We start from the raw sequence: 17123 nt of genomic DNA on the forward strand, positions 1-17123 counted from the left end.
CTCTGACTTAGCTACAGACCCTGGTGTTCCCAGTCCAACCACCAATTCCACTGCTCCTTGTCGGGCCTCTCCACAGTCAGGAGCTGCGTGCACGCATCACTGAAGCTTAAGTAGGGCCAGCGGCAGGAATCAAGCCACGGCCCTGGATGATGACATCAGTGGAGCACTGGTACTTATGCCCGGGTTCCGCTTCCTAGCTTTGCCTTTGCAACAGGTCTCCTCGCTGGTTGAGTACTCGTTGCATCCTGAGAGATTCGTCTCACTCTCGTATTCCTGTTCCTTGCTGATCCTGGTTCCTCATTCCTTGCTCCTACGTTTCTGCTCTTCACCTTTCCTCGGATTGCCTACATGGACTTTGACTCTGCTTTGCCTGACCACGCCGCTGACTCTCTCCAAGCCCGGACCTCTGCATTACCTGACTACTTCGTTGCCTCTCTCCAGGCCCAGACCTCTGCATTGCCTGACTACTCTGTTGCCTCTCTCCAGACCCAGACCTCTGCATCGCCTGACTACGTTTTGTTACGCCCGTCAATCACAGATGGTTGTGACCACTAATGCTTGCTCACCTCTTTTCTGATGCATCATCAGCTCTTGGACGAATGGCGGCCTCCAGCCATTGCCGACCAGCCTGGCGTTCCCAGGACAAAGTGGGTGCTGCCGACTGCCATCTTGGGCCAGGAATCACTTAGGCATGTGCACATGGGGCCACTCTTGTACACGTCATGGCGGGAACCTCGGGGGTGTCCACCCTGGATTATGTCAACCACCTCCGGCACTTAAGCTAGTTGGCCCTTCACTGCTACGAGTTAGCAAGGACTTCCTTCTTGCTGTATTCTGCTCCCTGGACCTCCGGTTCCAGTTTCTATGTTGGCGTGAGACACCTTGGGTACCTACTCCTCGGGGGCCTTATCTCGTGTCTGGTTATCTGCTCCTTGGAGGACTTTCTGCCTTGAACTGCCATTAGTTCCGCTCCCTGGAACCTCCCCTGGAACTACCTCCTGTGAGAACCTATTTCTACGGACTTCTACTGTCTAACCTCATTCTGGGATTTGCTGCAGTATACTCCGAACTTCGGGCCATTAACACTTCTTCCCCAAAGGAACTACTCTGGTATACCCTGCCTAAAGTTTATTGCTGTATCTCGGACAGCTTTCTCAGTTCCATCTCTGAGACTCATCTCCGGTGTACCCCACTCTGTGGGTCACTACTGGATCTACACGTCTGAGTTTTCTCCACCACTGCAAAGACTTCCTGGGGTACCCTGCTCCATGGGCCACTACCGAATCGTCATCTGAGACATTATCATTGGGCATACCCCCTGCTCTGAACTTTACTTTCTGCTATCAATAAAGACTCTATTCCACGAGCTGTGTTTGATGTTGCTGAGGCCACCCCTACCGGCAGTGAGGCTCACAGGACTCCTCCCTATGGGCGGAGTCACCTCTCAGAGTCACCTCTCACCTTGGTCCAGGGGTTCACACTAGTACCAAACATAACACGTTTATCAGACCTCATCCTTGATTGTCACTGCTTCCAGATTGCCGCTAGCCCTGTCTCAAGCCTGTTCCACAATGTTCTTCAGCCTATGTCCTGGACTTGGTCTATTCAGGCTTTGGACTGCTTTTGCTCGGGAGCCCCGTCTGCCTTTGTTCCTTTGGCGCCCGAGCCTCCGGTACACTACCTTGTCCAGTACAAGACTGTACCATCTCTCTCCTGCTGTCTCTGGACTGACCTCGATCTCCTCATCGACAACAACATACAGAGGCCCACCTAATTCCAGCTGGCCCCGGCACCCAAAGGCTCAACCCGTGGGGAACGAGGACTGGTATTGGTGAAGTGCCAGCTGGCCTCCGTTCATCAGCCCATTCTGCCTGCCGACAGTGGGGACCCGTAGGTCCCTATCTATGGGTTGTGTCAACTCCACCTCGGCCCAAGGGTCCACCTCCGGCGCAACAGGGAGAGGATTGAATACTGGCGAAGGAGTAAGTGCTGAAGGGAACACATGAATACAATTTCTTCCCTCTTTTGTCTGCAATCAGTAATGCAGATTTGGGCTGTCTGAGGTGATGAGACAGAGCCAGAACAGGGTGATATCAGAGAATCGTGTGGGAGCAGGGGATGTGGGTGGACAAGTGTGCAAGGACACAACAACTGGGGAGCCAGAAAGCCAGAGCTGATGATGGGAGGTGAAGGGAAGCAGAGATGGGGTAGGGTGATGAAAGGTGTATGTGAGAGAGAGTTAGCAGTGTTGAAGGGGGAGTTAGTGTGACAGAAATGGGTGGTGAAATGCAGGATGGTAACAGAGAAGTGGTGATATGGATGAAGGGAATGAGAGAGAACCAGAGGAAGTGGTTTGGATATGTAAGTATTTGAGAGAAAACGAGAGATCAAGTTAGTACAATTTTAGATTTTACTGTGCAAGCAGAGTCAATGCTTTGATTTTTGTTTTTAAGGATTTTGTTGATTATTGCATCTAATTTTATGATCACTTGAAAAACATTTACTATCAACAAAACAAAACCCTACAATGAGTACTTTTATTGAAATCGTATGATACTAACAGTAATGAAACCACTATTGTCACAAACTATACCATCAAAACTTTGAAATAGTTTGACAAAATGCTTAAATCTGGTCTGTACTTATTACAAAGCATCAATTTTTACACAAGTATTTTTTTCTTTCAATTATAGAGCCTAAAACATAGGCGCACAAAAACATGCACATTGGCGGTTCTTGGATGTAACCATTCACAGCAGTTTGTAATATATTTTTAAATTCTAGGGTAATGACAAGTTTGGTGGTTCTAGTGCTAATTAGTAAATGAAATAATGTTGGTGGGGAGTTACTTGATAAAAAACTGGCAGCACATCACTGATCATCTGAGAATCATGAAAAGGGAAGAGTGTATCACAGTGCATTTGCTTTTCTAGTATGCTTGGTGCAGATTTTCCAAATTGTCCCCATAATGCCAGCAGGATGCAACCAACAATAATGCCCTGCATTTTTACAATTTTTAGGCCAGAAATGTGTCCCTATTACAATGGGCTGCTTTGCATGGTATATGCATGCATGAATTTTGCAAATCCATGCAAAAGAGCTCAAGCATACCTAATCCTATGTAAATAAAATAATGTAGCTGACTTAAAATAATGTGGCTGACAAATTTCTATCTACACCTTTTTGAAATTCGTTAATCTACTGCGAAAGCATCGAGACCCTAATGTAGGTCCCGATGCTCCCATGGTAGATTTAAAGGGTCCTGCAGCCTAACACAGCTCCCATTAGAATAAATAAAAAAGTCACATGGGGTATTATTATTAGACTCACATAAACATAGTGCAAGAACAAAGATACAGTTCCATCCAAACTTCACAATTATTTTTATTGTAAGTTCAGGTATTTATAGTTCATTTAAGTAAGGCAACTCCAATCAAGTGAACATGAAGAATACTTATAAAGTCCCCCGACGCGGTCCGCGTTTCGGGTGAGCTGCATCAGGAGGGACCACAGCAAAATTTTTGTCTACAATAAAATAACATCAATCAAGAACGGAACAAAACAGGCTGCAAGTGAGAGATATAACATAGAAAATTCATACCTTTAAAGTTGACATCAGGAGCGCAAATGCCCCATACCAGTGACAGCCATTTAAATGAAAAAAGGCGCGAAAGAAAAGAGTTTCTCTCGCGAGATGCTGCAAGCGGTAAGTACACAGAACCACACATGCCAGATTAATGATCAATCAATAAAATAGATGCCATTCTATTTCCTTGTTTAGACCATTGGGTGAAACTGTGTCCAAGATAAAAATCCAACGCTGCTCCCTCCTACCTAATATCCCGGCGTAGTCTCCCCCCCGGTGAGGGTGTGGGACCACCTCCAGAACAAGGAAGGAGAGAGCAGCGACGGAGTGGCCAGCCTGGAGCCAATGTGCCACCAGAGGCTCGTCAATTCTACCAGATCTAATATTGCAGCAGTGCTCAATAATCCTTGTCTTAGTCATACGTGAGGTTTTACCCACGTACAACAAAGGGCAAGGACACATGACCACGTACACAACTCCTCTGGTGGTGCAATCAGTCCTAGAAAATAACTTAAACACTCGTCCAGTTTTAGGATGCACAAATGCTGTAAATAATTCCGTGTGATGGCACATGGTGCAGTGGCCGCACGGGGAATGTTCCCCTCTCATGTCTGATCGCAAATCACGTTCGTGCATTGCCGTATGCACCAACTGATCCCGTAAGTTCGTTCCTCTTTTAAAGGTAAACCTAAGTGAACCATGCATGAGATCATTCAAAGAAAGAGCCACCCAGTGTCTTTTTATCATCTTGGCTACAGTTCTACTGACAGTAGAAAAAGGGAGAATACAATTGAGAGATGTGTCATCAGAGGTTGTGGGTGGTGTAAAAAGCCACTCCCGGTGGGTATATAGTGCCCGCTTAAACGCCTTCTTTATAACCCTCGACGGATATCCCCTCTCTGAAAACCGAGTGGTCAAATTCTGAGCCTGTGCCAAGAAATCTGCACGATTTGAACATAATCTGCGAAGTCTCAGAAATTGCCCAGTCGGAATGTTGTCACGGAGTGCCCTAGGATGACAACTGTTATAGGCCAACAGGGTGTTCCGGTCTGTATCTTTACGGAATAGTGACGTCTCAAAGTGATCACCCTTCCAACAGATAGCCACATCCAGGAAGGACACATCTGTGGAGTGAATAGTAAAGTTAAATTGAATATGAAGATTCAACGAATTTAACCAGTCAAAAAATACAAAAAACTGTATGTCTGAACCTGTCCATATTATGAACACATCGTCTATGTAACGTAGCCATATGTGAATGAATGAAGCCCATTCCGAAGAATAGATGTTAGATTCCTCATACTCATCCATATACAGGCACGCGAGGCTCGGTGCCATTGTCGCCCCCATGGCGGTCCCCTTGTTCTGCTGATAAATCTGGTCTTGAAATTGAAAAAAGTTTTGCGTCAATGCAATCTCCGCCAATTGAACCAAAAAAGGGGTGGTGACCCGATGGGGAGCCGGACGAGTGTTTAAAGCCTTCTCAATAACCGTCAAAGCCTCAGATTGGGGAATGTTGGAATAGAGGGAGACTACATCAAGGGTAACAAGGAATACATTTGACTGAGTTATCTCTATTTGGTCCAAGATAGACATAAAGTGGGTAGAATCTCTTACAAAAGATCTCGAGCAGGATACCAGGGGCTTTAGAAAGACGTCCACAAACTGGGATAATGGCTCTAGCAAAGAGCCTATGCCGGATACTATTGGGCGACCCGGAGGACTGGTTAACGATTTATGGACCTTTGGAAGCATGTAAAACAAAGGCATAATGGGATGAGCAGATACCAAGAATTTAAATTCCTTATTTGTAATCATGCGTGCATCAAGGGCCATTTGGGCCAAGGATTTAATCTCAAGGAGTAGAGACGCAGTGGGATCTGAAGGCAATGGGGTATAGCACGCGGTGTCTCCTAATTGTCTAAGCGCCTCAGCCACATAGTCAGATCTATCCTGAACCACTATGCCTCCCCCCTTATCTGCTGGCTTAATCACGATAGACAAATCCTTGGCTAAGTCCCCTACTGCACGAGCCTCGTCCAACGTCAAATTATGCCTAATGTACTGTTTTTGGGAACAGATCAAATCAACGTCTCTACAAACAAGGCGCTCAAAGGCACCTATTGATGCATCAGTGGCTCCCGGCGGAGTCCATTTCGATCTTGGATGAACCACAGAAAAATCAGGGGACGGCACAGAATCTTCAAAGAATAATTTTAATTTGAGTCTCCGAAGGAACCTGTGCAAATGAACCTGAAGATCAAAGTTGTCTCCTCTCTTGGTAGGGACGAACGATAGTCCCTTCTGTAGAACTTGTAGCTCAGAAAAGGAAAGCTGACGGGAAGAAAGATTAAACACGGTGTTTTCCTTTATTGCCATAGATCTGCTTGAGATCGGGGCAGACGAGCTGCACGGGTTTGTGAGTTGTTCTGGGAGGGTATAACTCCTCGTGGTCGAAGCTGTCGTGTGTCTGACCTCGGTTGTGGGTGGCCTGAGTCTAAAAAAGACGCTGCTATAGATGAGTAATGTGAGGAGGCAGATGAGGCCAAAGCAGTAGAAGGACCGTCTGATGTCTGGATCCGAGCCGTGGAGTCTGTAGGGGCAGCGGTAGCGCGACCACGACGGGATTGACCCCGGGCGCGCTGCGCACGGGACTCTTCTCCGGATGAATCGCCGGAGGACGAACTGTCCGCAAATGTGACCTTCCTTACAGGTTTTTGTGCCTGCCATTTATACACATTTATACACATATCCTGTGCTGTAGTCAGCTGCGTCCCGTTGGAATTTAAAAGAGGAACGAACTTACGGGATCAGTTGGTGCATACGGCAATGCACGAACGTGATTTGCGATCAGACATGAGAGGGGAACATTCCCCGTGCGGCCACTGCACCATATGCCATCACACGGAATTATTTACAGCATTTGTGCATCCTAAAACTGGACGAGTGTTTAAGTTATTTTCTAGGACTGATTGCACCACCAGAGGAGTTGTGTACGTGGTCATGTGTCCTTGCCCTTTGTTGTACGTGGGTAAAACCTCACGTATGACTAAGACAAGGATTATTGAGCACTGCTGCAATATTAGATCTGGTAGAATTGACGAGCCTCTGGTGGCACATTGGCTCCAGGCTGGCCACTCCGTCGCTGCTCTCTCCTTCCTTGTTCTGGAGGTGGTCCCACACCCTCACCGGGGGGGAGACTACGCCGGGATATTAGGTAGGAGGGAGCAGCGTTGGATTTTTATCTTGGACACAGTTTCACCCAATGGTCTAAACAAGGAAATAGAATGGCATCTATTTTATTGATTGATCATTAATCTGGCATGTGTGGTTCTGTGTACTTACCGCTTGCAGCATCTCGCGAGAGAAACTCTTTTTTTTCGCGCCTTTTTTCATTTAAATGGCTGTCACTGGTATGGGGCATTTGCGCTCCTGATGTCAACTTTAAAGGTATGAATTTTCTATGTTATATCTCTCACTTGCAGCCTGTTTTGTTCCGTTCTTGATTGATGTTATTTTATTGTAGACAAAAATTTTGCTGTGGTCCCTCCTGATGCAGCTCACCCGAAACGCGGACCGCGTCGGGGGACTTTATAAGTATTCTTCATGTTCACTTGATTGGAGTTGCCTTACTTAAATGAACTATAAATACCTGAACTTACAATAAAAATAATTGTGAAGTTTGGATGGAACTGTATCTTTGTTCTTGCACTATGTTTATGTGAGTGCTTGCTTATGTGCAAGGTCGCTTCTGCTGATTTCTGTATTATTATTAGACCCATCCCTGTTCACTCTGGGGTCACCAATTGAGGCTGCCCTTCCAAAAACCCCCAAAATAAATGGTAAATTAGCTGCTCAATATGGCACCCCCAGCCACCTAGTTCCTTAGTTATCCAAACCCCCCTCCCAGATAGTAACACCCCCACCCCCCTTTCCATTAAAAAATTAGGCCTATAGGGTCCCCCAAGCCTCCAAACCCCAACAGACTAAAAATACTGATGGTGGTCTAGTGGTCCCCTTGGCACCCCGATACCCCAAAATCTGTAAAGGTGATGGGTCAATGTCTGGTTGATGCCATTTTAGAAAATGGCACCAACTGGGCCTAGTGCTAGGACATGTCCAAGGCCCTCTACCTTTGCAGATATGCAGATTTTGAGGTATTGGGGTGTGTAGGGCCTGGAGGGGGAGGCAACTAGGCCACCACTGGTATTTTTGTTCTATTGAGGGGTTTGATGAGGGTGCCCTACCAGCTTAATTTTCTAATGGAAAGGGGGGGGGGGATTGAGGGGTTTACTATTTGGGAAGGGGGAGTTTGGATAACTAATGAGCTAGGTGGGGCTGGGTCCAGGGGGTTGGGCCTTGTCAAGTGGCTACTTTACTATTTATTTATTTATTTATTTATTTATTTGCTTGCTTGCTTGCTTGCTTGCTTGCTTTGACAGGGCCACCAATTGACGTGGCCCCAGCATGAGCAGAGGAGCACTAATAAAACCTCTGGTGAATTTTTGATTCATTCTAGGGTGTGCCATGTTGGGCCATTGGGCCCTTTAAGGCAATGATGACCCATGCAATCATGCTTTGTAGAAGCCTCTGCAGCTTTGTCTCATGGCCTTTTTTTGCAAGACAAAAGAACGGCTGTTTTAGCCATGGTAAATTATTACGGCATAGTGAATCCAGGCCTATGTGATGTAGAAAAATCTTCTGTATTAGCTTTATCATGACACCTATTGCCACCCTCAATTCTTTTCCAAATTTGCTATCTCAAGCCCCTTGTGCTGGAGAGTCTGCATGTTCTCCAGCTCACATGTACATGAGTTCTGGAATTGTGTATTTGTGCAAGACTTTTGATTCTTCGTAGATTCTAAAAGACCTCAGTCTCCTACACTATGCCTCATTGGTTACTGAGAAAAATCCTTTCCTTCCCTAAATAAAATAAATCTGGTTAACCACTCACCACACACTACAAGACTCTCTATTATCTTCTAGTGGAAAACTGTACCACAGATGGAATTTTAGCATCACCAAACCAGGGCAGTACAAGAGTATTTGGTGCTCTAAGTGAAACTTTAGTCATGCACCCTGCACTCCCAACTTCCCTAGTAGCAGCAGCTCTAACACAGTACTCCCTTCTTTGGCAGTACTGGTTCTCCCCCTTTGGGCCTTGTGCTTGTGAGATTTTGCCACCGCCAAAATATTGGCGCTCTAGGCAACCGTCTGGTTTGCCTAATGTAAGCACCGGAGCTCCACCAAACAGCATACATTGTGAGGGAGATTAGGAGGACGACAAACAGATTTGCAATGTCTGTTGGTTTAAGTATAACCAAACAACCGATGAACTCTTCTTCCTAAAATGATGCCTGATAAATGGTTCTAGGACTAATTAGTGTTTTCCAGTGCATCTTTTGTATAGCCATATGAACTGGCTCACCTGTTTTTCTTTTATGTTTGTTCTGTGTGCCTTGAACAATAAAAAGGTTGAATAAAGGAATCCCAATGTGCCTTCCAATTTAGAGGGTAATTTGTAACAGCTCAAAATTTCAAAGTGGATGTATGTACATAAGTCTGCTTTGAAAATGTTTAGGTTTTCCTGGTATGCGCACTCACATACTGTATGCACAGATGTACTGTGTTTCTGTGTGCACATCTTAGGAAGATTGATTCTATTTTATATTACCCCTATTCTTGTATGATTTGATCTTTTATTGCTGCTGTATTTTTATAATTGTTTTTTTATCTTACATTTGCACTGCATGTGCATTGTAATCCCTTTCACTTCTTTTGTTTGATGGACTCTGATGCACACCACTGCCCTCTATTATGCAACATACTTTGAACTCACCCATGGGACGAGCATGAGGTAAATAAACAATGATGTTGATGATGTGCATACTTTTGATAATTGAAAGTATGCATGCAAAGGTCTTTTCTGCCCTAACTGCCCCCTTAGAATGACTCTTCCTAGTGTGGGTAAAAATATGCACAAAATGGCGTATTGCACATAATTTTACATGTACAGAAGTTTAATTGATTTTCAAAGCATCACTTATGCTCTGTGCCTCAGTCTCTTTGAAAATCAAGCACTTAATAATTCAGAAAACTGCATGCAATCACTGCTTAAATGAATGGCCTTACATGATAGCTTCCAAACAGGAAAATGAGAGAGAAACTGTCTTGCTCAGGAGTACCCAGAAGAGCATCAGCAGTAAACAACATTTCAGCACATCCAAGAACTCTTCCTTACTTATTCTAAGACATTTTATTTTACCACAATGATCCCCATGATGCAGCATTATAGTCACAAGTTATAGCAAAAATAATCACTGTGATGAAGAATTTTTGTAGCAAGATGTGAAAATGAGAAACACAATGACTAATGTGATTGTATTAGCTGTTATTTCACTAAATTAAACATAGAAATCAAATACACGATACCACTTATATTCTAGTTTATTAAACCTTCATGAGCTTATTTTTAATAGTTAAGGGCTTGATTCATCAAGGCATTTTCCCATAGACATAGAATGGGAGAAATGCCTTAGTGAATCAGGCCCTAATATTGTTAAATAATTTTTTTCAGTGAGTTCCCATGAACTACTTTCTGTGCAGGTGTAAGACTGCTGGCTAGCTGACAATAATGACAGCTACCACTATATTATCTAAACCAGTGGTTCTCAAATGTGTTCTGGGGACCCCCTGGGGTTTTCAGGATATCTGTAATGAATAGATTTGCACGCAATGCCAACATGCCCATGTGGCACTCTTTCTTTTTAAACTGTGTGGACACTTAATTTGCTCTGTTCTTTTGAATACAGCTGGTAAAGCTTAAACTTATCAGGCTATACATGGCTGCATAACTTTAGCACTGCTCTGAATCAGTCCTAAAGCTGGCTGGATTCAGATCTATATTGGTCAAGTTATCTGGATAATTTTACTCCGCCCCAGAATGCCCCTGGAATTACTTTTTTTTTATCTGGCTAAAATTAATTTGGATAAATGCCCCCAATATTCAAAAGTCGGTATTTAACCAGCGATCTCACAGGTTATCCGGCTTTTTGCCTTTGAATATTGACCCTTGTGTATTTGCTCAGTGGATTTTTTTTCCCTCCTTTAACTAGTTCCCTTTTTTCTCAGATATGAACCAACAGCTCATCATCATGGAGATGTTCCTAATCACTCTGATCTCCAGAGTTTTCTACAGGAAGCGCTATGATGAATTAGAGCATCCAGAAACTGCAGACCAGGAAACCAAAGACAATACACAGAACACCAAGCTCAGTCTGAATGGAAAAGCTCTTGAAGAAGGGCCTCAGAATATATAGAAACTGGATCTGCTCATTTAGCATTGAAAATACTGATGGATACAGAACCTGGGACAATACAATGTATTCTGCAGGATGCATGTGCAGGAATTTCTTTAATTAATGTGTTTTACTGGTCTATCTTATGCTTATAATGTAACCATATGGAAATGAATGATTTCCCATGAATGTTTATACCTGCTATATGCGTATTTCTGATTTCAGTTAAAACTGCAGTATGTTTACCCAGGTAAAAAGCCCCGCTGAAAATAGCTCCTCCTCTCTCACTATGGGTGAAAGTACCCTCTACGGCTGATATTCAGAAAAAGTGGAGCTCCTAAATTTAGGCCCTTATTTTCAGCTGAACTTAGATGCCTATGTTTTCAGCTTAAAATTCACATAAATTTAGGACATAAAAGTTAGGCTCATAGGGGCCAAGTTTCAGAGTTTAGGATTCTAACTTTTGAAAATTTACTAGGGCCGAGTTTCTAAATGTAGACTCCTGTTTCATTAGGAACCTAAATTTAGGCTCAGTTAGGAACCTAAATCAAGGCAAAGCAATAGCAATACTAAATTTAAGTGACTAACTTTAAGGATCCTACATTTTTGTGAATTTTCAGCTGAAATGTTAGACACCTAAACTCATCTGAAAATACATGCTTAATTTAGGACCTAATCTGGAGGCTTACATTTAGGGGACTCAACTTGTTTCTGAATATCTGTCCCGTACATTTTAGGTCTTCTATACATTTGCCGAGATTTAGGCCTGGATTTCTAAGGTCACAGGCCTTAGAGAATCCAGCGGTAATGGGGGGCAAAGCGGGGGACGGCCTGCGAAAGCTTTCGCACCTAATAGCGCCATCGTAAAAGGTGGTGCTATTGGGCGCGCTACTAGCAGCGAAAAGGGTTCTTACCTTTTCGCTGCCAACGAAGTTTCCACTGCGTCCTCCCTGACAACGCCCCGACTCCTTTTCCAGGCCGATAAAAAAAAAAACGATTGGACCGCGGGAAAAATAATTTCCCGATGGTCCACGAATCCGAAACCGGAACTGATTCCGGTTCCGATTCACATCTCTAGTAGCTAGGGCATGTGAACAGAAATGCCAGAGGTTGAGGCACAGTGGGAATATAGAATAGAAAAGAGTGGCCACATTAGAGAGAAGTTTTTCGTTTCTATATTCATTTTCGTTATTTGGCTTAAACTATTTTAGTTATTTCCTGTTACAACCTGCTCCATGACCTGTTATATGCATATACTTTTGTTTCACTACTTGTTCTATGTATCATTGTTTCGTTTCAATGTAAACCGGGGTGAAGGCATGCGCTAAACCTCGGTATATAAAAGCTTCAAATAAATAAATAAATAAATAAGCAGGAGCAGCAGCCTGTCAGCTAGTACTTCCTCTCCCGCCTCAATATGCCAAAGCTACATTGTCCTCAAAGAACCATCTCTCCTGACCCAAGCCAAAGCTAAAGCAGATGACAAGAGAGACCCTCAGACCACCCCCAGCAAAGGAGATTACAGCAGAAATTTCAGTGAAATTCTACTCGCAGAGCCCATCAAAGGCATGAACACAGATGTGCTGGCATATTGGGCACACAAATCCACAATCTGGCCACTCCTAGCCAAGGTGGCTAAATAAATCTTTTCTACCCACCAACCAGTTTGCCCACTGAATGTGTCTTCTCAATGACAGGGGACATTGTGAGCCTTCATCCCTCATGACTGGCACCAGAGTTGATGGAAACATTGGTCTTTTTGAAAATCAATCTGCCTTTGCTTGGGATTCTAGAATTTCCATGCAAGTGGCAAGATGACTGAAAGCACTTTGAAGGCCTTGCTGCTGCTCTGCCTACCTGCACTGCCCCAGATGTCCAGATGTACCACCTTAAGCGATAACTTTCAAGGTGACGCTTGCACACATGTGCGCAAGTTTGCTGGTGAGTGCACATGGATGCACTGATTTTATAACATGCGCGCATTTATGTGCCCATGTTATAAAATCAGCTACCCACGCATACATGATTTTATATTGATGCGCACATGTGCATGTGAATACCATCTTGAGCGTATAAGTAGGGGGATTTTAGTAGATGCACAACGAAGCATTAGGTCTATTTCCCAGTTCCTTCCCATTTTGCCCCAGTAAAAGAGAGGACTTCCTAAACCCCCTACCTAACTAGCCTCCCTTTTACCCTATTAACCCCAACCCTTAAAACCCCGCTAACTACCCTTTTTTATATCTACTTACACGCAGCCTGTAGCAGAAGCAAATTACACGGTTGTAGGATCCCGGCGCACGCTATTGTGTGTAACTGACTGCATAGTGCAGTCCCAGCCCGCCCATTCCTCACCCAGACCTTGCCTATACCCCTTTTTTGAAATCCTTTTTATCAGCGTACCAGGAAATACACACATGACCCCGGGTCTTTTAAAATCCTTGTGGTGTATAGCCATGCAATTCACGTGCGTATCTCCCAGTTTTGCCGCTCGCAATGCTTTTAAAATCTACCTCTTATGGTTCTTGCTGCTGCATATCTAGCTGCAGTTCACCTTCTATACCCTTAGAGATTTTGCTTATCCAATCACAAGATTCTCTAAATCTGCCTGGCCCAGATTGGAATTAATGGCACTGTCGTAGATTGGTTTATCTCATCTGTCCAATAGAACTTAACAAGTTAAATATGGCTCATAGTTCTCATCTTGGTTTCCCCTGAATGCAGAAGTTCCACAGGGGTCATTGAACCAGGCCATGTTATTTAACATCTTTGTAAAGCCTCTATGTCAACTTCTTTCAGGTTTGGGTTTGCACTAATCATCTATATGCTGACAATATTCAGTTTTGTTTCCATGTTTTATGGACATCAATACCACAGTAGGCTCACTTTCCATCTATTTGGCATCAATAAAAAACTGGCTGTCACAGAACAGATTATCTTTGAATTGAGCCAAAAATAAGATTATCTGTTTGAGTAAGAAATGAGAAGAGGTAGGTGGCCCATTATAGCCTAACCAATTTATTGAGGCATGAGTTTTCGAGGGAAAAGTCCACTGGAATCCTGCCACATACTTGTGAACTGGATTGGCCGCTGTTGGAAACAGGATACTGGGCTTGATGGACTCTTGGTCTGACCCAGTATGGCAAGTCTTATGTTATCACAAAACCAACAAACAAAAGGACTCTTATGTATTAAATACAATTTGCCAACGCCGTCAATACTATTCACCAAAAAATGTTTGGAGAGGAAACCGCATCAGCAAGCCTGACAACGACAATGCATGCAGCAGAGCATCCTCATATGCGGCAAACGTTCATAGAGGCACCTTCCGATGCTTTAAAGCAAGTTAAATATAACAAATTTAAATAGTCCGTCTGTACCCGCTACAGTTGTTTAAGACCCGACAGCGGCCGGTGTTTCGCAACCTGATGATTGCTTCTTCAGGAGTCACATTGTAAATATAACATTCTTATTTCTTAAAGACACCCGGTCTTGGAAATTGTGAAAACGACGACATTGGCAAATCGTATTTAAATCATAAGAGTCCTTTTGTTTGTTGGTTTTGTGATTACACATTATAGGACTACTTTATTGGCTCTTTGGCGTTGTCAAGTCTTATGTTATGCCAGATGCAGTAATGTATTAGGTAATAAAAGAAGCAGAGTTAATTTAATCCCATATGAAAGAGAAAATACAATTCTCACAGCCCCCCTCCCCCTTTTTCCCCTCTAGTATGAGTTAGTTGTGATGGTGGAAATGGAGAAAGAGGATATCAGAGAGAAAGTACAACTTAGACTCCATTATATACAAGGTAAGCGCACACACACAGGCCCTGGCCCTCTTCACAGGTCCCCGCAAGCCCACTCTCCTCCTTTGCTATAGCTTTCATACCCCTCCCTTCCTCTAACTTAAAGTTCTGCAAGCTTCAAGGTCACAAGCAGTTAGACAAAATGGAAACAGGACTTAATTAAAAGCATAAGAACACCACTTACTTGAAGCCAGCTAGCAGATTAAGAGTTAAGCACAGCACAAGTAGTTTTGGCAAAAGCTGAGAGCTGAAACACCTGGCAACTGCCCAGAATTAGGATAAACTAGACCTTATGGTACACTTTTAGCTTTCAGGGCACACACATTTAACAGTAGTGATTACTTGTTACCTGAAACATGACATTAGTGATACATATGCTGATTTTTGGTTAGGTTTAGAGAAAGTGGAAAGCTAGTGGTCACACACATGTGAGAGAGAATGTCTGGACAATATGGCAATTAGAAGAGGTGAACAAAGTCAAGAAGTCCACCATTTTCAGAGGTAGTACTTTTTCCTTATCAATCATTTTGGCAAAACTTCAGAAGTTAGAAGAAAGGAAATGGTTCTGAGCATGCTCCAGCCAAGTATATCGTATACAGTTTCAAGCTGGAATAGGCGGGTCTGCTGACCAGAAACAGAAAAATAGATTCAGTCTCTGGAACTGTAAATTTGTTTTGTTTGTTATTTGCTTCCAAGAGTTCTCATAAGCATTTGGTTTTGTGCATATATTTTAAAAGAAAATATAGCTTGTCATAGTTTCTAATAACAGTAGTCAGTGTTATTATTTTTTTTAGTTTGTTCTGCAGGACCCAGACTGCAAGGCAAATACCTCATTCCAAAACCCATTACAAGTAAGTATTCAGAAAGGGTGATTCCACCATTTCTATTGTCCACCAGGCAAAAAATCTTGGAGTTTTCATTGAATCTGCCCTATCTTCTAAGGCACATGTTAAAATGTTGGTGCAAAAGTCATTCTGGAAGTTTCGTATGCTGTGCAGTGGAGATGGAAGGAAACGGATCAGCGTGGCCTAACCTCTGCTCATCTGCTTCAAGTGCTGGTTGCCTGCTCCCATGTCGCATCCTGGCTCTCCTGCTCCCATGCTGCTGTGTCCTGACCTGCTCCATCACTGCACCTGCTGTACCTAGTGCTTGTTTACCTGCTGCCTGCTTGCTGGAACTTTGCTGCCGTGGCTCTTTGGCTGTCCCCTTTCAGTGCACTCTTTCAACATGGACAGTCTGGGGCCCTTGCTGGAACTTTGCTGCCGTGGCTCTTTGGCTGTCCCCTTTCAGTGTACTCTTTCAACATGGACAATCTGGGGCCCTTGCTTTTGCTCACAGTGTACAGCATCATGTATTTATCTATTACCAGCAGTACTTTAGCTTGAGGGGTGCCATTTCCAGTCTCTAGTTTTTTTTTTTACTGTAATCATGATTATGGTGTATGTTTATAAAGCTATACCTGTATATTTAATACTGCTGTTTGCATATATATTTGGTACAGGTTCAAAATGAAAGTGCTGTTCAGTTAACATGCAATTGTAAGATGTTTCTTACCTTAACCTTGCAGATTGTGATAACCTAACACATTGCTGTTATTGCCAGCAATGCAATATCAAAATGTGTGAATAAACTGCACATACCTTGATTAAGGCATATTTATGTGTCTGTGCTCTCATTCGGGCCGATACAGTAAGGAGCGGTAGGGAGAGCTGCGTTAGTGCCGGGCGCACCCGCGGTTGCCGCACGCACAGTCCAGCTCACCTACCGCTCGATACTGTATGTAAATAGCTTGCAAATGCAAGCTGCGTCCGTGAAGCGTTAGGCCCTCGCAACCCATTTTACTGTATAGAGTGCTATACAGTATCCTGGGTGCGCTGGCCTAATGCTTCACGGACACGCTGGTATCTGTCATTTCAAATGACATTTGAAATGACAGGTACCAGGAAGTGGACGGTTCTCCTACGCTCGGGATTGCCAGTCCTCTCTCCTCTCCTCCCGAAGCAACGAAAGTGGAAAAAATGAAAAAAAGAAAAAAAAAAAAAGCGAAAAAATAAAAGTAGCAAGAGAGAGAGGGGAGAGAGGACGGGCAATCCTAAGCTCGGGATTGTCAGTCCTCTCTCCCCTCCTCCCGAAGCAAGGCACGAAAAGCAACCTTGCTTTTCGGGAGGAGGGGAGAGAGGACTGGCAGTGCAAAGCAACGAAGCGACTTACTTTTTTTGCAGCCCCCCTCCGGAGACGGACATCGGTGACGAGGGACCGCGGCTCCCCTGCCTCCAGCTGCCCGCGAAGATAGATGCATCGCACGGGCGAAAGCGGCCCCTGTGCGTGCAATTGGCCGCTCAAGACGTGACGTCACATGCCATGACGCCAACCGTCGTGACGTCACGTCTTGAGCGGCCCAATTGCACGCACAGGGGTTGCTTTCGCCCGT

The 17123-nt window shown here is 44.0% G+C and overlaps 1 protein-coding gene across 1 annotated transcript in view; it reads left to right on the forward strand.

Annotated features, from left to right (window-relative positions):
• LOC115092307 (organic solute transporter subunit alpha-like) overlaps window positions 1–12173 on the forward strand; it is a 98885-nt gene extending 86712 nt beyond the window's left edge. Inside the window, exon 8 of the mRNA XM_029603077.1 lies at window positions 10718–12173. Within this exon, the coding sequence (XP_029458937.1) occupies window positions 10718–10905 (188 nt within the window). The 3' untranslated portion in view covers window positions 10906–12173. The remainder of the gene's footprint in view (window positions 1–10717) is intronic.
• Window positions 12174–17123: the final 4950 nt, after the last annotated feature.

Source organism: Rhinatrema bivittatum, chromosome 5 (genome assembly GCF_901001135.1).
Source record: "Rhinatrema bivittatum chromosome 5, aRhiBiv1.1, whole genome shotgun sequence".
NCBI classification, from domain to species: domain Eukaryota; kingdom Metazoa; phylum Chordata; class Amphibia; order Gymnophiona; family Rhinatrematidae; genus Rhinatrema; species Rhinatrema bivittatum.